The 22,945-nt window shown below is 50.3% G+C and overlaps 1 protein-coding gene across 2 annotated transcripts in view; it reads right to left on the reverse strand.

The window, feature by feature from the left end:
• The window catches only part of CSMD2 (CUB and Sushi multiple domains 2), a 351,736-nt gene that overhangs the window by 41,572 nt on the left and 287,219 nt on the right, over window positions 1-22,945 (reverse strand). For both annotated transcript variants that reach the window (XM_075115031.1, XM_075115030.1), the window contains 12 exons: window positions 21,158-21,276; window positions 20,996-21,065; window positions 18,516-18,632; window positions 17,344-17,553; window positions 15,583-15,771; window positions 12,730-12,907; window positions 10,857-11,002; window positions 7,004-7,084; window positions 6,147-6,260; window positions 4,162-4,350; window positions 3,277-3,423; window positions 2,149-2,337 (listed from right to left, as the gene is read on the reverse strand). In XM_075115031.1, the coding sequence (XP_074971132.1) occupies window positions 2,149-2,337; window positions 3,277-3,423; window positions 4,162-4,350; window positions 6,147-6,260; window positions 7,004-7,084; window positions 10,857-11,002; window positions 12,730-12,907; window positions 15,583-15,771; window positions 17,344-17,553; window positions 18,516-18,632; window positions 20,996-21,065; window positions 21,158-21,276 (1,749 nt within the window). The remainder of the gene's footprint in view (window positions 1-2,148; window positions 2,338-3,276; window positions 3,424-4,161; window positions 4,351-6,146; window positions 6,261-7,003; window positions 7,085-10,856; window positions 11,003-12,729; window positions 12,908-15,582; window positions 15,772-17,343; window positions 17,554-18,515; window positions 18,633-20,995; window positions 21,066-21,157; window positions 21,277-22,945) is intronic.

Below are 22,945 nucleotides of genomic sequence, written 5' to 3' on the forward strand. Positions count from 1 at the left end.
TCAGTCGCTTGATAACCATGGGCCACTGTTCAGATTCCTGATGTAAGTACGGGGAAACAGAGAGAGGAGGTGACTTTCCCAAAAGGGCTATTTTCAACCTCTGGATCTATCGCGACCAGCAAGTCCCCTGCGAGAGGGACGGGCTCCTCCAGAGGGATATCCAGCACCAAGATCCTGACTGCACTGCTCTCGGTGTGGTCAGCGGACAACCTGCCCTCCCCAAAGGGGAAATCAGAGCAGGAGCCTGCCTAAAATAGTATGAATTGGCCCCCAAATTATTTCTCTGTCGGCAACTGCCATGCAGTGGCACCACGGGTTGTGCCCACGGAGCTCCTGACATGCCACGCGTTCAGCTGAACCAGAACGGCGCAGGGTGGGTTCAGTGCGTCTCGGGCAGCTCCTAAAGGGAGACCCTCTTCTCGCACCCCTCCATCCCATGGTGCAGACCTGGGGAGCTCAGCAACACCGCAGGAGCCCCCCCGCATTTCCAGGCCAGGTAGTGACAAGCCACGGATGATCTGGCTCTGACTCCCTCGCTGGTAGCCTGGGCGCTGGTGCTCAGGGACTCATTTCTGCTCTGAATCATCTCTGTCAGGTGACACCTCGTCCAAGGTATCACCTCGTCCTCTCCCAGCCTCCCCACACATCCTCTATCTCCTCCCTGCCTCCATGTTTAAAATCCATTCCCCACGCACCATTACACCTCTTGGAAGTTAAATATAGATTTTGGAGCTGAACATGAGGCTCAGGTGGCGTTTCCAGCACACCAGGGCAGCAAAGACTTCGCAGCATTTGTGCCTATTCTTGATGACATGATTTTCCTTAAAAAAGACGCAGCACATCAGAGGAATTCCTTACGCTGGGCTAAGGGTTCGGGAGGCACAGTTGCCATGACAGCCCCTCGCGCCTGCCGGTCTTGCTGCGCGGTTCGTCTGCTCATTCCAGCACTCGGCGTTTGCCCCCGTCCACGTTATCGCGGAGGCTAAATCGCTACCTGAGCTTCTGCCCAGCTCCCCAGCTCCCCTTTGCCAACGCAACTGGGTGGCAGGGTCTTGGTTTACTGCTTTTCCCTCACCTTTAAATAAATACAGCCTTGAGAGGGCTCCAAATGGGCAGAAGCACCCACAGCACAAAACCCGGCTTCAGAGGCGGGACCGCTTGCACCCCTGTGCAACTTCCAAAGAGACGAAGTGATTCAGGAGCACAGAAAGGTTTTTCTCATGGCTCTTTGGTACCTCCCACAATAAATATTCCTGCTTTTCCTTACGGCTTGGACTGGACAATAACACAGGCACCGCAATGAGATTTTGCCTATGCTGTCTCTGTGCTCTGGCTAGTTTCCAGGGAAGTCAATGCAATATTAATCCCCAGTGCTCGGTCCCCTTGGAGCACGGATGAATGTTCAAAGACACTGAAAAGCTTCATCAGAATAAAGATGGGCATTTTATCAACACAAAGGAACAGGGATGATTGGCGTACTGAGAAAAAGGTGCAATCAGGAAATGAACATAGGGAGAGAGAGAAAATAGCGCAGAAGCACAGCCCCCTGGGGCACACTGCCCCGTCCTCCCCTCCACTCCCGCGCCGGGAAGGAGCCCTGTGCTAAGTATGACACGTCATAAAGATTACGGTTAATTAGGAGGAAATGTGGAAAGAACAACTACATGTCTAAATCTTACATGAAGCCAACACAAACCGGGCACCATCTGAATCCGGAGAAATCTCTCATCCCCTGTTGACACACACAGACCTAAGAGGGCGCTTCCAGAAATACCAAAGGAAATTCCAGTCACCAGAACCCAGCAGGGCCCATGCTCCTGCCAGGCCTTCCAGATTCTGCCAAGAAATGGCTTCTCCCGTCCTTAACTGAGGCACGGCCCTGTCTCTACTGAGAGTTCGAACACTTCTACAGTGGTAGCCTTTACACAGATGCCTTTTTCCTCCCCCACCCCGAAGAGTTACTCCCTCCCCTCCTTGCTCCTCTATTCCCCAGGACCTGGATACAAGAGGGGCACCCCGCACTGCCTGCCTGCCGCTCCAAGCTGGTTCTCAACAGGGAACTGCGGGAATTACAACAGGTTTTTATTTTACCCTCAGCCCTTCCTAGGACTCCCAGATCCTTGTAACGATACATTTGCCTGCTCTCACCTTGGCACAGGGGGATCGCTTCGTTCCAGTGGAAGTAGCCCTGAGGGTGCTGGGAGCAGGTGGTGGTGCTGTGGCCAACGAGACGGTAGCCTGTGTCACAGCCGAAGCGGACCGTGCTGCCAGGGTGCAGACCCGTCTGGCTGAGAATCAGCCCGTGGGCTGGAGGCTGTGGGAGGCTGCAGTAAGGAGCTGGAGAGAAGGGCAGAAGAAAATCAGTCACTGGATGGGCAACATGAAGACAAATTCCCTTCCTGCTCTCAGGAATTACACCGTGCTTGCCATAACCTAGGGCTGCACAAGAAACAGAGAACTCGTGATGGATAAATATAAAGTCAAAGGGGGAAAGAGTGCAGGGCTACTAGCCAAGTTTCACTCAGCTCTAGAAATAAAGACTAATTCCTGATAATTAAATATTACTTAATTCATTTACTGAGTAAAGTCATTATTTATTTATGACATGCTGGCAAGTTCTCAACCCAGTTTTATAACTTCCATTAATTAAGATTTGCTAAGTTCCAAAACACAGTAATTCATTTTAAGGAATTCTCAGCAAACATTCAGTATCCAGCAGCGGTTTTGTGCTGAATGAGCAACCAAGACTCGCCGGCCCTGCTCCTGCGAGAGCCGTGGCAGAACACCTGAGCAGCAGCACGATGTGTTTGAAACACTTCAGTGCAAACGTCATCTGTAACACCAGCAGTCACGATTAAGTTGTGCCTCACGCACCAAGCAGCCCCTAGCACAGGTTTTTGTGTTCTGTCACGTTCATCTTCAACCATCTCAAAACGGCCTCACTGCAAGGACACAATAGTTTAGTAACAGCAGTGAATTGCATGGGACGGATTTAATTCATCCAGAGCCATGTCGTCTATGGTTATATACCCTGGTTCCGATTCTTAGAAGTGGGTGAGAAACCAGCCAAAGCTTCACGATTTCTGCTAGAAGCAAACCCACCTTCCCCAGCCTCACCAGCCCAGAATGAGCCCGGCTCTGGGCGCCTTCCCAGGCCTTGGCAGCTCCTGCCAACACAGATGGCCTGCGCCCGTCTGCGGCAATTTCACGGAGCTCCTTGGCTGAAGAGATGGCCACGTTCTTGGCAGAGGCATCTCGTCTCTGCTGTGTGCTTACCCGAGTAGCGGATTTTGAAGCCTTTTCTGTTGTAGGCATGATCAGAGGACCAGCGCAGATAGACTTTGTTCCCGCTGCTGGTGACGGTCAGGGGGGCAGAGTAGTTCCCGCTCAGCGACAGGAGCAGCGGGCTCTGGCCAGAGGGACCTGCAGGGAAGGAGGGAATGAGAAGTCAGGGCTGACACACAAGCAGTCACTCGAGGGCCTTACGTGCCGGGGTGTTTCGGCAGAAGGAACAGGCATAGTGTGGAATGGCAGCGCAGGAGCTTCCACCACGCGTCCAGGAACGGCAGCTCACGCTCAGGGGTTTTGGTGGCCATGAGTCCCAGCGCAGATGCCTGGCTCCTGAGAATCCAATGGCAAATAAAGCCCAGTTGATCGCAGCGAGGCCAGGAGTTTGCTCCGGGCAGCCTGCCTTTGGCTCAGCTCCCGATGGGAAACCACAGGAGCATCAGCACAGCGCTTGTATTCTGCGTTTGGTTACAAAACTGCATCGCTGTGAATGTTAACAGATCCCCTCTCAGTTCACGAGAGCTCACGGGCCTAGAAAATCTGGTCTGCGTGGGCTTCGGGGATGACGAGTCCCACCTTCTCAGCTCGTCCCTTCCCAGCAACCTCCGCTACAACTTCTCCCAGGAGCTTGCAAACTCCTGACCCTTGGAAAAATATTTCAGAGTTATCCAAAAATCAAATCATTGATGTTTTCTTATCCAGAGAATCAATGAGTCTTAGGAGGAGCCTTAAGTCCAGCAGAAGGCTATAGGCGTAGTGGTGGAAAGCTCTCCCCAGAGCGCCCTGGGAACAGAGATGAACAACTAACGGAACCCTGCTGTTTCTCTCCTTTCCCCTCAGCTGCTGTGCGAGTCAGACTGGTGAATCTCTTACCGTCAAAGATTTCAAACTCATCGTATTGCTTCTCGCTCAGGAAGTACTCGATGGTGAGGGAGATGTTATACCCAGGCTCTACCTTCACCACCCAAGAACAGGTCTGAAAGTGAGGGTAACTTCCCAGGAAGCTCTGGCTGAGGATCACACCGGTGGAGTCTGTCATAACCTCATTCATCGGACAGTGCACTGCAGGGAACAGGGGGGGAGAGAAAACAGCAAATGAATTTTCATGTTTTGCAGAGGAAGGAAGGAAACACAAGATATTATGGCCAAGGAGGTCTGTCCTTTGAGCTAGATCGAGAGAGAGCACAATTCCCTCCCGTGTACAGCCCCGGCACACGTGGACCCTTGGGATTAGAGAATCCCCAAACCCCGATGTAGGCTCCAAACGAAGCACGCTGCGTTTCCACAAACCCAAGCAACCGCCACATTTAAAGGAAGAGGCAAAAAGCAACAACATAAACAGTTTCACCCGTCCTTGCGTTACCTCACATCTCTTTCGAAATGAACAGCGCTGCAACCAAATAACTACTCTCAAGTTACAAAACACTCCCTGGGAATCCCTGGAGACTTTGTTACCTGGGTTAGAACAAGGTGTGGGACTACAGGCTTATCCCGGGTCGCCCATGGAGTTAAGTAGATGACATTAGAACTCAAATTCCTTTCTCTAACCGGTACAGCCCATTCAGCTTCTGGAAATATTAAATTCAGCTAAAAGCGCTAAATAAAAAGGCCAGCAAAAACACCCCAGAAGAGGGGGAAAAGTGAGCAAAAAGCATAAAAAGAAAGGGATCTTTCTTTATCCATAATTGTCACTAAAACCTAGTGCAAACGCTGTACTTGAATTAATAGAAAACAGCCAGAACTATCCAGAAAGAACAGTGTATTCTTTCAAAATCCTTAATCCCATCAGTGATTTTTTGACCTCTATAAATTGGTGGCCAGATGTAATTTAAGCAGTCCCTTTACCCCGAGGCTAACAACCATCAGTAAATAATTGAATGACCTCCCTTTCTCTCCTTTAGTTCATGCTATTTCAGAGAGAATAAAGCTATAGAAAAATATCCCATTATATGGTAAAAATGTTCAGATAGGAGGGAACGAAGCAGATGAAATAATCACGGCTGGAGTGAACAGAAGTGCCAGCAGGAATCCAGAGGATAAATACGGTAACATGGTAGCACGGAAACGTCTCTGGGATCCCTCCTGAGCAGCGGCAAGGTGTACAACGCAGCATGCTTGGGGCTTTCATTTCTCTCCCATGTAATACATTCCGTGGCACTAATAGAGAAGCTGTTCCTCGCAGGATCGCCTCGCCGGAGGAGCTCGCTTCGCTGCAGCCTGCTCTTCCTGCGGCTGCTCATGTATCACCAGCAAACTGTCAGCGCAGAGTCCCTTCCCCCCTCCCAGGGTAAGGACGTTTGGGTGACTGTTTTAATGATTTTGCGAATGCAGTCAGACATACAGCCTGTCAGGCCTCTGCTCAGTCCTTGCTCAGGAAAGCACAAGCTTAAAGTGCCTTCCTGTACCAGGGGCGTGGGGTGTCATCCAGGGGCACCCAACGTGAGGCAAACCCCCCTCGGAAGGTGCGGAGAGCCAGTAAATTCCCTGGAGCCAGCAGCAGGTGGAAGAACTTCCCTTATCGTTGATCAGAGGGTGGGTGCAATAAGTTGCCCAACAAATTTCTCACCGTTATGTGCTGGCTGTTGCTTGAGCCTAGCCCAGGTGCCTGGCCCTGGGACAGGCTGCGAGGCCTCCCTGCACAGAGGTGTCTCGCTACCTTCCTCACAAGGTCCTGACGGGTGGGGTTTTGCACAGCTGGGACCCTGGAGATCTGAGAATTAACCCCAGAGGTCCACAAGGTGCAAGGAAACCCCCCCAGCTGCCATCCAGCTTGCTCCCTCCCTCAGCAAGCCCCCACATTTGCAGCAGTCTCTGGGTAGGGAAGCTTTGGCTGCCAGGCTGGGCACCCCCGGCTTTACCTTCACACGTGGGTGGCGGTCCTTCAAACTGGAGATGAGTGCCTAGTTTGCAGGTTAGGATTTCATTTCCAATCAGGGTAAAGCCAGGAAGGCACCTGTACCTCACTATGTCACCTACAGACAGAAACAGAAAACCTTGAGTCAAGAGAAGGATCAATTCGTTACGGCTCAACCGTGGCCTGGGAACACGGTACCGTGGGGCACACAGACCTCTCGACCATGCCTCTGCCATCGAGCTCTGGCACGACTGTGCAGAAATAAAAGGTGTAGAAAGGCATGGATAAACGGCTGTCATGCCACTGAGACTGTTATGATTTGTGCAAGCTATTTCAGGTGGAGACTTCCCTCAAAGAGAGCGGTGAGAAAAGCTGCTTTACAAAAAATCACGGCTACTTCACTGGTCGCAGACACCCTTAAAAATATGGATGTAACCGTGAACAGCAGCAAAAAGTACAAAAAGCACGGTCGATATGGGTGAAAGGATCTCAAAAAAAAAAAAAGAATAATGGTCTCTAAACTTTCACACAACGCTTCGTTTGAAACACCCGAAAACTACTATTGCGGCAAAAGATTTCTGACCGTTTCCGAACAAGCTCGGGGCTTTCACAAAAGCCAAACCACTTCTTCCATACTAACAGAGAGGAAAAGCCTCGGGACAATCGGATCAGTTTGACTCCACGCAACTGTCGGGCGCTGAGCAAGGTCACGCACAGCTCCCCACGGCGCGCACAGCTGCGCAGGCGAAGAGCTCTCCTGAAGCTCCAGGTAAGGGGTGACGACGCCCGCGTGTGCGTCTGCAGGCATTCCCAGCGCCCGCGGGCGGGGGAAGGTGGGCTCAGAGGACCGGGAGAGGCTACCTATGTTAAATTCTTCGTTCTCGGTGATGATTTCTGCATTGGGAACGACGGTCGGAGGCTGACATCTGAAGAGCTGGTAGGCTGAAAGAGCAAAGGAAGAGGAGCGGACGTTAAGCCGGGGGCGAGGGCAGCCACGGCCCTCTTGGTGCTAAACACAACCGACGTCAGGGCAAATCCTCCCTCTCCAAAGTAGGAGAAATCGGCAAAAGCGCAACTAGCCCCTTCCCCCTCCAAACCCTACAGAGATGCCCCAGGTATTTGTGCCCCAAAGCAGCTTCCCCCAGTTCCTTACACCTAGCAGGGAACAGAGTTTTATCAGTCTGTGGAGATGCAGGTGCCAGGACAGCGTTAGTCCTTTTGGATGGAGACTGAAGGACGACTGACGGACATGAGGCAACGTTACGGACACCTTTTGGGATTCGAAGAGAGATGATCTTGGTGACCTCAGTGGAATTAGGTCAATCACAGAAGAGGGAGAGTCTCAGACAGCTCCATCACCAAGTAAATGACAATAATTATTCAGTTAATTTCATCCTTAACGCCTGCCCTTGGACAGAGATCGCAAAACTCACTGATTTACTTTAGGTTGGAATTATTCATTAATTTCTTCTGCAAATAATTCCACGAGTGCTAACGTTTTCAACTACAAATCCTACATGCAGCTTGCAGTTCACAAAGTAACCTACACGAGGTTGATGTCAGAGCCTCACGGAAGGCAAAACAGGGCAGACCTTCTACTCTTTGCCCAATTAGGCATCTTTTCAGGGGTGCCACGTGGCTGAACGGGAAGAAGAAATCCAGCTGAGGAGCAGAAACGGTTCCTTACGGCTCATGCACCTGACCAAATACATTGCAAACAGAAATTTTTCCACCTAAAATTAAAGATCGGCCAACACTAGGCAAAACAAACGCGCTGTTACAAGCGTGTGGGCGCGCAGGGCTCGAGCGCTGTGCTGCTTCTGAAAATAAACACACGAGCGCTGCGAGCACGGTTAAAATGAAAATATGGTACTGGGAACTAAATGAATATTAATGAAAGACATTTTCTGCTATTTGCTCAGCACTTCTCTGCATCTTTGCTCCCCCTGCACCTGACCCTGGACAAGCATAACTTCCTCTGAAATTTATATCAGCTCTTTAATTTAAGATACTGGAGCGCAAGCTGCCACTGAATATTAATTCTTACTTAACTCCACGATGTCGAACTCTTCACACCGTGGCAAGGCTGGCTGTCCTGGCAGCAACCTTAATGAGGCTTATAATGATGCTTAAATACACATTTAAAGAAGTACACGCCCCATTGTCTTACCCCAATTTCCTTACCCTGTAGCCGGAGCAGGATAATACCTTCTGAAAAGGTGGAATCTACTATAGAACAGATAATGTGACGCAGAGGTCCAGGGACCGGCTGGAGGGAACGCAGCCCCTTCTGCTTAACGTGAGGGGTGGGCTTACGTATCCCATGCGTGCAAGGGGGAGGAAAAATAAAACACGTGCTACTAGGGCGAGCTGAAGAAAGGTGGGAGCGGCGGGGTGTCAGAGGAAGGTGCCCACTCTGCAATCCGGACAGCGAGTCCCTCTTCGCGGTCCACCACGGGAGCAAAGGGAACGGATGAGCAAAGGAGCCGGGAGAGCCCGCGCGTGGGACGGGAGAGCGAGAGGTAGCAGGGGAGAGCCCTTCTGCCACACAGCAAAGAGCCACCCCAGGAGGGAACACACTTATTTGCAATCTTTTAAACAGATGTTTGACAGCGGGGGAAGAAGGAAAGGAAACCGTAACAAAAATTTAAATTAAATGCTATTTAAAAAGTGCTTGACAGCATCTATTGAAGTGGAAAGATAACCCAGCATTTACAGCATTAATCTCCTCTCCTTAATGGGCCATATTTCAATACAGAGGTGTGATTAAGATGGCTTCAGCATGTGGGTGATACAGCACCGGTAAAGCTCCTTTCAACAGCACATCCATTTGTTCTCACCAGGACAAAACAGAGTCCCATCCTTGAAATCACACTGGGACCCCCTTGAGTTACGGTGCCATAAAACCCTCTCCCATCACGCTCACACATCAGTTCGCGCTGGCACCTGAACTAACCCATTTAATAATAGGTGCAACATCATCATTTTTCAAGGGGTGCTATTGAGTCTTTAAGCTCTGTGAATCATTCTTTTGCTTCCCTTCCTCCACCCTAAGGAAATGTCTCTCTGCAGGCATTTAAAAGGGCAATGGTTCCCTGACACGGTGCTGCTCATCGCTGTACAGAAAAAGACAATTTAAAGCTGAAGGAGGACGGCTCCTCTGTCCTAGATCTGCCAGCATGCAGACGCAGAAATGAAAATATACGTTGCTGTAGATCCCGAGGAAATTGCATTTCCTGCAGTTAACATCCCAAAGCGCGATGCCAAAGATCTAATTGACTGCACAGCCTGAGCCCCGCGTGAAGATCCCGCCCCGTTCTGCCGCACCGTTCTGGGCGCACAAGGCACCACGCGCAGAACGAGAGCCCGGGAAAGAGGGAAGAATCTCACTCTGGAGGCGACCACCTCAATCACTTACATCTTTGGGGTTAAGCTTTATACCGAAGCCCCATGCATAAAGGGAGCAATAAGCCAGTAAACGACACTCTAATAAAAGGCCCGGCTGATTAACAGGCTATAACCGGCTGCTGGCCTGCACTGACACCTACCAGCCCTACCCCAGCCCCCCCATGCCTGCGAGCGGCTTTATACCCCACATAAACCGTAAGCTGAAGAAACATCAGCGTAAAGTGCCATCAAGATTAGAGAACAGCAACATATGCTGATGGGCTCTAACCACAGCGATGATAGTATCTAATTCATGCTGCAAAAGGAAGCATTCGCTGAACTGCAGCAGTGTTTACATACTGCTCGTTTCTGAGCCAAACTGCCTAAACCATAATTTTTTGCATAACTGTTATATACGCACCATTGTCTAGTAATATAAATCTTGCAGTGTTTTGCAGCAGTAAACCAATTCCCTCCGAAGCCTAGCAAACATTCTTTAAATTCAGCCTAACCATATAATACTTGCCTTTCGGAACTGAACATAAGCTAAGACATTCTGCACAGATTCATCGTGTAATTCATGTAAGGCTTTGTCGATGTTGTTGCCGGTAAATTACCAAAGCAAGAGGAGGTCTCCGCTTGCACTTTCCAAAATCCCAGCACTGCCGTAGGAACTTGTTAGCTAATCCAATTTAAAGTTGGGCTCTTGTTTAGCGGTGGAAAGCAAATGCTCTCATTTCAATGTAATACCCAAAGTCTCTCTAGGGTGAGCTACACTCCCACCAAAGAATCCCCAAGTAATTCAGGGATTTACAGGAGCCCTTTTCCTCCCCAGGGAAATGAAGTCACCTCTTAGCTGGAATTTAAAACAGGTCACCAAGATGACCCAACTGATTTAGCGTAGCATTGGGAAGACAATACTGCGTCCAGCCAGCGCTGCAGGGAAGGAGAGATTTAGGTAGACAAAGCGGAGCTATCCATAATGGGATCTGCCATGGAGAGGACGATATTTACAGGCATCACCTTGAGAGAGGCGCAGGGTTGGCATGGCTGTTAGTTTGCAGGCGCTTGATCTGTGCTTGAATTATCACAACGTTACAGATGGATTTCCACATCTGCACAGGCTGTATCCGCTTGCCAGCAGCCGATTGCATTAAGAGACCTTCAATCTCAAACCTATGAAAACTGGGCCCTTTGTGGAAGATTTCAGGTAAAAGTGTATTTTTTCGCACCTTCTCTTCCCCAGAACTAGCCCTCCCCGCAACAAGCCACGCCCGACCCGTGCCCCTCTGCATCCCACACACGTTGCTCAGTAAGCAATACGGACCGTAGAAATAAATGGCAAAAATCCCTCCGTTGGCGGCATCGCTGTGGAATTTCATCAGGACCTGGTTAGAAGAGCTTTGGGCCGATTTCTTAGCAGAGTTGCCAGTGAACACACCAAGCTGTGGGGCTGTTTGCTGTGGACCATCCCTAAAATCATGTCAGAAACACAAGAAAAGAGCGTTATTATGTTTTCTTAATCCTAGGCAACAACCAACCTCTTACACTGCATGCACAGAACTCCTTCCTGCTCTTCCCTCCTTGGCCTCTCTTTTCTACATCCAAATATAGCCTCAGCAGCTCCCTGGGCAGCTGACCTGGACCCCAGTCCCCCTCCCCGCTCTGCTATAACCAGGACAATTTTCTCTGGCAGTGCAGGGCTCACCCAGTAGACAATTACAAACACGAACTTCATTTTTAACCTCAGAACTTGAAGAATTAGGGACGGTTTTCCAAAGGAGTTTAGCTCCCTGTTTGCACAGCAGACACAGATATTTTGAAAGTCAGATACTGATTGAGTGCTACAAGCGCAACAACTTGGCCACAAGCTCTTTCGCCAGTGCCGCCGTGTGCGCTCCCTCGGCCGACTGAAGTTGGTAATATGCCATTTCTCTTCCCTTCTCCAAAGAGGAGAGGAAGATCCCAGCCTGTAAGGCTCCTGGGGTGAAGAAATCAGTGCCACTTCATTAACCGCAGCAGAGTTGCTCCCATTTTACATCCGAGGTCACAGTTCCCAGTCGCTGCTATTTAAAAGGCAGCTGGGGGCCACAGCCAGCTCTGGCGCCTGACGCCATCCCAGCGCTGCCGCTGCAGGCTGGCAGATCAGCTTGGATTGTAGGGCTGCGTTACCTCTGACTGCAGAAGAAAAACCATTGGTAAATGCAAATGATTTACCAGAGGCTTTTTCTTCATTCAGCCTTTATCCATAGACAGGTAGCCATAGATAAAGTGCAAAAGGAAAATGAGGCCCAGAAAATGTCTGTCAGAGAAATCAGAAGCAAAAGGCAATTCCTATTATGCGGGTCCGAACAAGATTCATTTCAGCTAAATTCAGCTTGAGATAAAGACCCCGTTTACCATTCATAAAGTCTGCTCTGTAAAAGCCCCTTCGGCTTTCCAAGAGATGTTTCCTCATCCTATTCAGCAGAGCATTTTGGAGATGAAGGGAGAGGCTGATGAAAGCATCTGGCAGGATGAGCGGGGCTCTGCCGCCGCCCGCCCGCCCGCCGCGGCTGGGATGCCAGCCTGCGTCCTCCCGGCAGCTCGGCCCCTGCTCATGGTAGCTGTGGCAAACCGGTGGGACGGTGACTGCTAATCCCAGGCGCTGCAGGGGTCTGATGTGCTTCATTTTTAACTGCTGATGAGCCCAGAATTTAACGGCAAGACCTATACGGTCTTAGCGGCGCTGCTATGCGGCCAAGGGTGGGACTGCTCCTTGCGGGCTGCACAACACCGAGGCAAACGCACCGTGAAAGCCAAGGATTCCTGTGCAGGCTCCCCTCTAGACCCGAAGGGTGACATTTCCACCACTCGGCACCAGCAGCCTAGTCATTCAGTGATCATTCCCTGCACTGACCTTGCGCTCCCTGCCTGCGTCCTTCCAGAATGTAACATCGGCAGCGTTTCGAGACAGCCGCCTTGCCCGATTTGCTAGTGCCTTCCAGCACACGGTCCTCAACCTAAAGGCCCTATCGAGCACATGAAGTTTAAAAAATTCCAAATCTCACCCCAGTGTCCCCAGAGGATATTCCTACTCTCAGACACAGCACTACCCACGCGCCGTGGCAACGAGAGCTCTATTTATCAGCAAGAGGATCTTTCTGACATGGAGCCTTAGCAGCAACTCTAGTCAGTCCTCCCGCCTTTGCTGTACCCACCAAACAGTGATGAAATCGTTGTAGGGCTCTGTCTGCAGCAGAGTGAAGTTGAGATGGATTCCATATCCCACGGGCACTGTGAGAAGCCAAGTGCAGTCCTGGGAATTGGGGTACTGGTTGGGGAATCCAGGAGAATAAACCGTACCGTTTTGGGTGGTGACGTTCCCCCCACAAGGCACTGCAGGTAATCAAACAGAAACACAAACCTAATGAAGAAATATTCCCCAAAACAGTAACTCTTAAAGATTCTCTCTTTCCCATTTTTCTTTCCTTTATTTTGGATAAAAAGCTAGAAATTCTGGAGGATCCAGCCCCAAAACTTGGCCTAGCTTGCCTCGAGTAATTCCTACCTGTCACAACCACATCTAACGTTTTCAACTTAATTCCATTACAATGAATTTATTAAGTGCTTCAGAGCTGAAAGGAGACTGTCAGGGTGTTTTGCACAGATGTGATAGCCAGGTGCGCAAATAAACTCTATCTTATGCCCTAGCAAAAGTCTTTGGGCTCCACCAGCTGTGTTTCCACCCATGCATGGAAAATACAGCTCCTGACGAGATCACACCAGTGGGCAAATCTATCCACTTGTTCATACAGCGTGGCCTGGACCAGAGCCACCGAGCAGCTGGCTTTTCACAGAGTACATCTGAGCAGGGGGGAAATGATGATTTGTATGACAGCAGCATCCAATTCATTAATCAAGACGACAGTTCCATTGCACTAGGTATCTTCCCGGTCCAAATGAACTTCCAAACCAAAGAGAGGCAATTAGAAACAGCCTGGGCAGCAAAAAGGAGGGAGAGGAAGACGAAAACCTGCTGAAAGCAATGCAGGAGGGCCGGAGCAGGTCCCTAGGTCTGAAAGTCCCATGTACAAGCATCAGCTTCTGGACCTCTCTGGCACAGGAGATCAATTGAAACGATGATAACATCTGCAGTGTGTTACAGGCAACCTGCAACAACTGAAGGCACAGGGATGAGTGCAGACAGCGTCATCTGCAAGCTCCGTCCCAGAAGCCACGCGCTGTACTAACGCAGTCCTCTGCGTAGGCTAACACATTCTACCTCCCAAGGCAAGTTACTAATTCAGGCTCAGGGCTGAACACACTCTTTTTTCGGTGGCTCCACAGACTTCCACCACCCTGGCCCTGACACGATCCTCCAGCTGTGAGGTTAGAGCCAAGCTCCGTATATTCCCTGCCTGGTTCTGCTCCGCTTAACTCCCGTGGTTTGTCAAGGTGAGCAAAGCAAGTGTGTTTATATAACTCCATACGCTCACTTTCTGAAACAAACACCCAAGTAACCTCGGGGGCCAAGTTCCTTTCTGCCCTGCAAAGCAGCAGGCAGCCCCGCTGATCACTGGAAAAACTCCCTCGAGTGGCGCTGGAAACCTTGGCTTCTGTGCTTTTATTTTAGAATTACAGCTTCTCTTTTAATTAAAAGGGCTTTCAGCGGCGACCTGCGTGGGAAAGGTGAGGCAGTTAGCCTAAGGCAGCGAGTCCTCACTGCTTGCTGCTATGCAAAATGGACCATTTAAGGAAACAGCTAGAAAAGTTCTGCATTGACTTTAACAGCACTAAGAGCCCACCAGACATGCACACAGAGAAAAAAATCAAATGGTCCAGATCGTACCTAACCCCTCACCCCTCTGTGCTATCAGAAGTGCTGCAGAACACGAAAGCTACCTAAAAAAACGCAATAAAGAAGAACTGGATGGTTGCAGCCAGCAGAGCTGATGCCTGAGGTAGGTAAGGGCACAACCCTGCTACCACCAGCCCCCCACCCTACCAGCAGCACCCAGCTGAGCACTGGGCAGCTTCTCAGCTAAGGCACCTCTCTCTCGCATTGCTGGGGCCAGTGACAGAGCAGCTGAGGATTCCGTTCTTTATGCTTTGTGTTCTCTGGGGTTCAAGGACTTAGGGCTTAAAGGAGGGAAAATATCACCTCTCCCTCTCTTTCTCCAGTGCACGGTTCTTGCTGGCAGACCAAGTGCTGTAAAGAGGCTGGAATAAAGGTCAGTGCTCCTGGGAAATGCCGTGGGAAACCTCCAGTAAGCAGTGCTAAACTTCTTAAGGGTTCATATGAAACCTTCTCGAGTAAACCACACAAAACTCAGTCCATTGGCCCAAAGGATGAAGGGCTGAAACAGCCCTACTGGGGTTTGAAAAGTGAATTTGGACATTTGAGCTTTGATGCCTAGACCACGGATCCACTCCTCCAGCCTGCAGGGCCCCCCTAGCAGACCTGGTCTTCAGAAAGGAGACCGTGGCCAGGATACTGAGGAACTCTCACCTGCAGCACCCTGGAGACACCATCATCGCCACGCTAAGGAGACTAGACTCAGACACACTCTTCCCACACTAAGAGCCCCCAGAGCTACAAGGGTCTTTTACCAGGCACTTTTATTTACCAATGCTAAATCAACAGAAGCTGAACGTTATTGAAGAAATAAAGCAGACAAGAATAATTATTACAGTTGTTCTGGGCTGCTTCATTCTGAAAGCGCAGCTCCCACTGGCATCAGCAGCGAGACTGCAGCCAGAGACAGTCCTCACCCGTAGCAAGAGATTCAAACACATCATCTCAAAAGATGCACCTTTGTTTTAAACTGTTCAAAATGTTCGCTTTGACTAGGCTGAAATATGTTGAACATCAACTCACTGAGAACATGCTTCAACACCTCAGGGGTTGAGGCTTTATTCAAAGCGCACATTCCCAGCCTGCCTCCAGCGATGCTTTTGTTTCCAGAGAAACTTTCAGCCGAATTACAAAACAACGATTCACACGGAGGCCAAGAACAGGCATCCGAAGCCTTCGCTCCCTGCACGGTCTCAGGGTGCCCCCAAAGCCATACCTTCACACCTGGGCAATGGGTGGTCCCAGTTCCTGTTGGTGCCGTGCTGGCAGGTCAGGACAGGGTGGCCGATCAGCTGGTAGCCGGGCAGACACTCGAAAGAGATAGACTGGCCAACGTTGTAACCGGCTCCTCTTACAACACCATTAGCGAAAGGTTCAGGGTCAGGGCATTCCTGCAGCTCGTAGGCTGGGGGGAAAAAAAAGGAGGAATGTTTCATACTTCGTATTTTCTCACAAAAGCAGGAACAGCACACCCACCACGCTGCCTGGCTAGTTCCTCCTCATAAAATGATTTAATTGAAGGAGATAAACTTTACTGAACCGTGCACACATCTGCACGAAGGCCGAGGGAAAATCTTGCTGCTGCTCTGTGGCAGCCTCAGACACGAGCACTGGGGTCTGCCCTGGTGCGCCGGAGCCTCACAGCCCGTGTTCAGCGTCACCCGCACTTCACTTCTAATTGAGAAATCTGCCTTGTTTTCCAACAAAACATGGTCAACCCTGATGACGAATGCAAGTCAATTGGTTAACGTGTTCCACCTGGCATTATAAATTACTGGTCAGCCTTGCTAGAGCTAATTTGCATAGCAATTTCCATGAGATTACCCAGAGTGCCTCACAGAGCACATTCCTTCCTAAATTGTGCAGCAGCGCATGAATTACATGGTGCATGAACAGGACAGCCAAGACAAAATTAATGTTTTCAATTAAGTATGAGTAGCGGCTTTTATTGCTATTTCTGGGGAGTCAGCCCTTTGTCAGTCCTTGGCTATATCACATGGCTGGAGACACGTGCTCCATCCTTCCCACTCATCAGATCTCTCTCCCAGGCAGCAGCTGGACCGCTTGGCTCCCAGCTACCGCCTAGCAAAGCCCAGCCTAACTGTATTCAGTATGGGGTACACGATCTGCCTGGGCATCCTTTGCCCTTTCCTATTCCCATACGCCAAGGACAGGTGGACAGCGGAGACCAAAGGGTTTTGCAAAGACACTCATCGAGGTAGGGCTGTGGATGAGGCAGGGCCAAAAGTTCACGCTCTCTTTCAACAGGGCAAAGGCTCCCACGGGCAGCCCCAATCCAGCACCTGCACAGAGCAGCAAACCCAGTACGGGAAGGAGCACTTCCAGGGCCTCGCTCTGCTGCCATCAGAGACCGAGGCGGCTCCTGCTCCGAGGACATCACGTGCAAACCTGGGGAGCTGCCTGGGGACTCCCCCATCACCTCCAAAAGCTGCACTGAGAACATATTTCTTTACTCGTACTCCAGGTGTCCGTGCCAGCTCCGCTGTTCTATTATTTGACCATTTACTTATTTAGCCGGTTCCCTCCAGCAGCCTGCCCCAGCACAAGGCTAGGCTGCAGCTAAGATTGCGCTGGGACTTCAGCTGAGACTGAAAAGCAGCTGCAAAATTCCAGAGCAAAGTCATGGCTGCTGAGGACTCTTCCCTTTGCACATGACAGTCGACAGAGCCAAGATCTAAGTGAATCTGGCTGGAATTAATTCAAAGGCATTTCACTGTCACAAGGCACTCCAGGAACATTTGTTATTTGCCGTAGGCGTAAGTCTGGGTGAACAGGTCCCAGTTATTAGGATTAAGCATGGCCTTCATGTAACACCTTTCCACTCATTTGGATTAAGTCCTCATGGAATTAATTCAACAGAATAGCAACAACCGTGACACCTACCCTCTCTCTCCCGCCCTCACCATCAGCACCCGGGGACAGGATTGTCCCGCTGCTGCTTGTTCAGTGGCCTCACCTTGGTATTCCAGCTTGAAGCCTGGCTTGTTCTGTGAGTGGTCGCTGTGGAAGTACACAGTGGTTTCATGAGATGTCGACAGGAGGGAGCCCGGGATTTCGGTGCCGCTGAACCGCCCGATGACGTTACTGGTGTCATACGGCCCGTTGCGGATTTCGACAAAGTCGTGGTTCGGCTCAGTGGAGAAGTTTAGGAACTGGATGTGAGCACCTAGAGAGGAGGAATGAACAGTCTGCCTCTAAAGCTACACCCAAGCACATCAGCAGCGCTCACCCAGTGATGCCCAGTACAGCCTGCTCAATCAGCAGGGGTACATTGACTGTGTTGGAGGTAGAGGGTGCCTGTAGGTAAGTGGGTCCTACTAGTTTCAGACATGCTCAGGCCACTAATGCCCGGAGTTTCATGCCGCTGGAGTTCCCGTGCACGCCTCCTTCTCTGCCAGGCACCAGAGAAACGAGGAAGGCAGGCAGAGCCACAGGGAGCACCCGTCGCCAAGCTGAGCGCAGCCAGCTCAGGGGGCAGGCCAGGCCGAGCCAGGTGTTCCTCTCCCCCAGCAGCGCACGGCAGCTACACCGGGAGGAGGAGACTTAATTCAGGTAACCCGGAGGGTCAGCACTTCTTCCAGGCGGGCAATACTTCCACCTCCTGGCAATTAGGCACCCTGATGGGGCTGGCCTGGAGAAGAGCCGAGCTGGAAGTGAGCAAATTTCTATCATATCAGTGTCTGGGGAGATCCTAATTTTGAATGTGCTGATGCCTGCATGAATTCAAGCCGAGGCAGGATATAATCTGAGACAAGCTTCGGTCACTTGTTACGTTTACAAAGGGTGATGCAAGTGGTGATGTTTTACAGCTATTACAAACGCGAGTAGTCCAAGACGGGCAAGTACCCGAGGACACTAAGGGAGGACGCTACGGCTGATTCAGAGGCATGCCCACAAATCCGTATCAACTCTCACGCTCCACAGTGACCCGTAATCACCTTTTGAAAACCTATTTGTCATTTCATAGCACCGTATCAGTGCCTCTTTAATGGGACGCGTGATCAGGAGGCCAAAAAACAGAGTTTCTGTAACTCATCTGGGCAAGCAACGCATCCAGCACTGACGGCACAGGGTCGGTATCTTCCTATCATCTCTCTGATAGCATCAAACCAAAACCAGCTGTCTCACCAAACCCCACTGGCAGCAATATCCTCCACGTGCAGTCCAGGTTGCTTGGATAGTTTCCTGGGAACCCTGGGCTCAGGAGCACTCCTTCCATCTCTTCTGCTGTTCCTCCACACTGGGCTGTAAAATCAAGGGTTAATGGTCAGGATCACTTACGGGTCTCTCTGAGTGATGGCCACGCCATGGCCGGCCGGCTGTGTGGGAACAAATTAAAAACTAAGAAGAGAAAAAGGAAAGCCTGCTATGGAGCTAGCACAAAGTTTGCCAGGCTCTGCATGGCCAGGTTACTAATGCATGTGCCTTTCTCCTGCCCTCTGGAGATAAAAGCCTGGACCCAGAGATCCGGTTTTGGCAATCGCAGTGGGGGAGACAGATCCGAGCTGCAAGAGGAGAGGCAGATGCTCTGTTCTGTCCATAGACACTGTAACAGCGCACATCATGCACACAGCACTTGTTTGAATTTTTAACCACCTAAAAAAAATTACTGTGAAGAAACAGACTGGTTGTATGTGACTCTAGTCACCACTACTTCTTTGTCTGGTTAACTGATCTACCTCGACTGCTACACTTGCCAATCTCTGGGCGATTACTGATAAACATAGAACAGCATGTTTGCACACTGACTGAAGTAAATTCCCTCCCAAGAAGCGATCCAGAGATGACAGCACAAAATGTGTTTACAAAAGGCATCACGTGAAATTTATGCACAGATAGCATCTTCTCATGCTTTTCTGGATGACCCCTACCTTGTTAGGTAATACCACGCAGCCGAATACACCCAGGTATACTCCTAACACGTTCCGACAGTGAAGGTACAGATTCCTTTTGTCCGATATCTCATTACGTGTGTACTTGCTACTAACAAGGTTTCTCCCAGAAGATTTCTCTTTCTTTTTCCTCTTAATGGATGTTTAATAGAACTACTACTACATTATTTAGAAGTCAAGCATCTGGATGAAGTAGACCAAAAGAAAATCAGCATGCTTTGCCAGGGAAGCAAGCTGTTCTCCGAGCAGGGGAAAAACCAAAGCTGGGTTCTGTGCGGCCGGCAGCCCGTGGTGCCCTGGACAGGGTTTAGACACATCAGTGCGTGATTAGCACGGGACACCGAGCCTCACGACTGTCAGCATGGGGTGCTGCGGCGTTCCCGGAGAAGACGGCGGTCACTCACGACGATCTGCCCGTGGCTGCAGAGACACGTTTATGCCTCTCTGAAGTTGGATGACCTTTTTCAGTCAAGCGTGATGCAAGCTGAGCCATACGAACAGACAGGTGGATGGGCTGTTGTGCCGCTGCGCTCGGCCACGACAGTCCAAAGCCAGACAATCTGAATTAAACTGCACTAGTGCCTACACTGTGATGATGCCTGGAGGCGCAGCCCAACCAGGCAAAATCCGACTGAACTGGGTTAACTGATGCTGATTAAAAGAAGAAAACTCAAAACTTGTAGTCTCTCAGCTAGTCAGCAGCTAGATGACAGTATTGGGCTCCTCCCCCATGCTGGGAACCCCCAAGTCTGATGCTGAGCTGAAGGGCTTCTGATTTCTTTCAGAGCAACTCCCCTGAGTCTGAGCCCTTTAGCTCAGTCATTCTGCTGTAAATGTCTCTGCATTTATTCCTGGCCTGCAGATCATCGGATGAAAGAACTGTTAGCTCTTATAATTACTTTAAAGCAAAATGATGTAAGCTAGAACAGCAGGAGCCTGAAATAACTGTTAACTAAAGCTATTAAATGTCTCTCTCAAAGCTGTAAAATGTGCAATATGAATATTAAACATCTAGATTTGCTAAAAGCAAAATATTGAAAATAATCCAAAAGCTCCAGCAAGTTCCCTTCACCTCTGCGCCTCTTCTAGGGCTTGTTTCTTCCAGGGTGGGAATCAACTGCCCAGTCCTTGTCCCCGGAGGCCTGAAACACTCAGCAGTCCCAGCCCTGCTCCTCAGAGGCTGCCGCGGGCAAACAGCTGCCTCGACAAGTGAGCTGGCTCTTGCTGGCCACACAGGACCTGCCAGCCAAGGCAGGGACAGCAAGGCACCAAGTGGTGCCCTTCGGAGATCCCGGCGTGTAAACTGGCTCCGGTCAAAGAGGCAGTTTTAGTGATATCGTGATGCATTTCATCAAAATAAACCACAATCTTAAGATCTTTGCTTAAGATGGAAATAAAACTCTCAACCCATAAACCCAATTTCAGTATACAGAAGTTTTAGGTTTTTCCTTTTAAATTAAGTTTTGTTGAGAAAAACCTTTTTCGTATTTCACATTTTATACTAGAGCCACATTTTAAGCATTCAAATTAAAGCACTGAGGGGCCGACAGGGACTTTTTTGTTGAAACTTCCACTTGCAATAAATGAAGATTTTCCACGCTCTATCTCGCTTCCAGAACAAACCTGCGTTTCCTTAACTCAGACCTTTACTTTTTTTTTTTTCCTAATGAGAAGTGCTATAAATATCTGCTAGGTACAAAAGAACAAGAGTCGTACCAATGCAAAGCGGAGGTGGGTAGTTCCAGCGGCGGACGGTGCCTGGCATGCAGGAGATGTGAGAGTGGCCCTGGAAGAGAGAAGAACAAGACCAGGGTTTGGCGGGTCTCCCAGTACCCCAGGTGTTTGTTCTCATCCTTTCTGCTGGACAATGTTCAGTACCTGGAGCGCGTAGCCTGGTTCACACTGGAAGGAGACGACATCGTTCACTAAATAGCGCTCGCCGATCTTCAGGCCGTTCCCAGGAACGGGGGGCTCCGGGCAGCTGGACAGACCGACGGCTGCGAAGGCAAGAGCGAGATGAGTGCTGCGGGGAGCGGGGATGGGGGCTTCGTTTGATCCCAGCCCCCCGTTCACCAACAGCCTCCACCACAGACATCGTGTGGGCAGGTCCCGTGGCCTTTGCGTTCTCCACAAAGGCACCCTGATCACGCAGCGCTCCCCTGCGGTACGGGGCATGTCCGGGATCCGGTATCCACCCCCAGCGCCCTCGCTTTACCTGGAACTCACTTTTTTTTAAATCTACAAAGGTATCACAAATAACTTTGCGATTCGCGGCCGAATCGTTTTTGGCTGAACCCTAATGACTTGGTGGAAGAGCTGCAGCTGCGACCGTGTGTTCACTGCGAAGCAAAAACGGGCTTGTTCTCAGCGGTTCACAAACCCAAACACCCGCCACGAACCCTCCCCGCCCGAGGTCCACATTCCTGTCACGCGTATGCGCCTTTACCAAGCAGGCAGCATCTGACAGAAGACCCGAGAGGATGCAGGAGGGAACTATCTGCTGTCCCCTGCTGGCAATACCAAGGGCATATGGTATGTCTCGTATGTAATTTGTCCCTCTCTGGGCAGAAGCAGTGTGGTTTTATTCCCCGACCCTATTCTTCCTGTTTTTCAATTACAGATCGAATTTACCACGAGATATAAGCAGCAGCGAGCGCGGCCGGTCCTTGACGGTGCCTGCAGAGCAGCCTACGAAAATTTCATCCAATCCCATTTCCATCTGAGCTACATTTACGACTGGGAATATCCTGCTGCAAACCCAATTAACAATCCTCAAAGTGGCGTGTCGGGTGACGCGCTCTCCTTTACACACACGCTGCCCCCTCCTTCCTTCTGCAACACCAAACGGAGATAAAACGAAGACCGGCATCTGCAGTCACCTCGCACCCACCGCGGCTCAGCTGCCTGCCAGCACCTCCCTCGCTCTCCGTGCCGGCAGCTGCCACTAAAAGATAACCTTCTGCATCACTGCAAGGGCTAATGCTCTGCTTAAACCCTACAGGCTGCAGGCTGAGCCGAGAGCAGATGAAAAAGAGAAGCGAGAGAGGAGATGCTGACTCTCCTCCTGAAACCCAAGTCACGCTTCCCAGCAAGAAAACATGCGGTCCCTCCCCACACGTGGCTCTATCGCTTGACCTTCAGAGAGACAAGAGAGAAATAGCTTTATAAATAACTCCCCACTCAGATCAGTGGGCACTGAGTTTCACTCCGTCCTGAATTGTTCTTGCTTTGCTTTGGCTTTCGAGCAGGTAGAGATAAGAGCTTTGCTTGAGGAACCCAGTGAGGGAGAAGGGACAAAACAAACTCTGGTGTTTTAACTCATCTCTCCCAACTTCCTTGCAGCACCTCTAACCGAACAAAGGCAAAACCTGGGGCTCAGAGCTGTGAAATTCCAACTGTACAAGCAAAGCAAAAAATATATTATTTCCAGCTGCCCTGAAAAATCAACACCGATTAATTTTCTCAGCAGAGAAACCAAACAAGCCTGATAATCACAAGCCTCACGAAAAACCTGAACATGATTGTTGCAATGGGGTAATATAATCCTCAAAGAACTTCCTGATCGAAATAGAAATGGAGAAGAAAAGGAATCGCAGCAAGAGAATTTCTAAAATCACATCCATTTCTCCAGCTCCCAGAGAGCCACGTGGGGCACGCTTTCTCTCC

This window comes from Phalacrocorax aristotelis, chromosome 20 (genome assembly GCF_949628215.1).
Source record: "Phalacrocorax aristotelis chromosome 20, bGulAri2.1, whole genome shotgun sequence".
Lineage (NCBI taxonomy): Eukaryota > Metazoa > Chordata > Aves > Suliformes > Phalacrocoracidae > Phalacrocorax > Phalacrocorax aristotelis.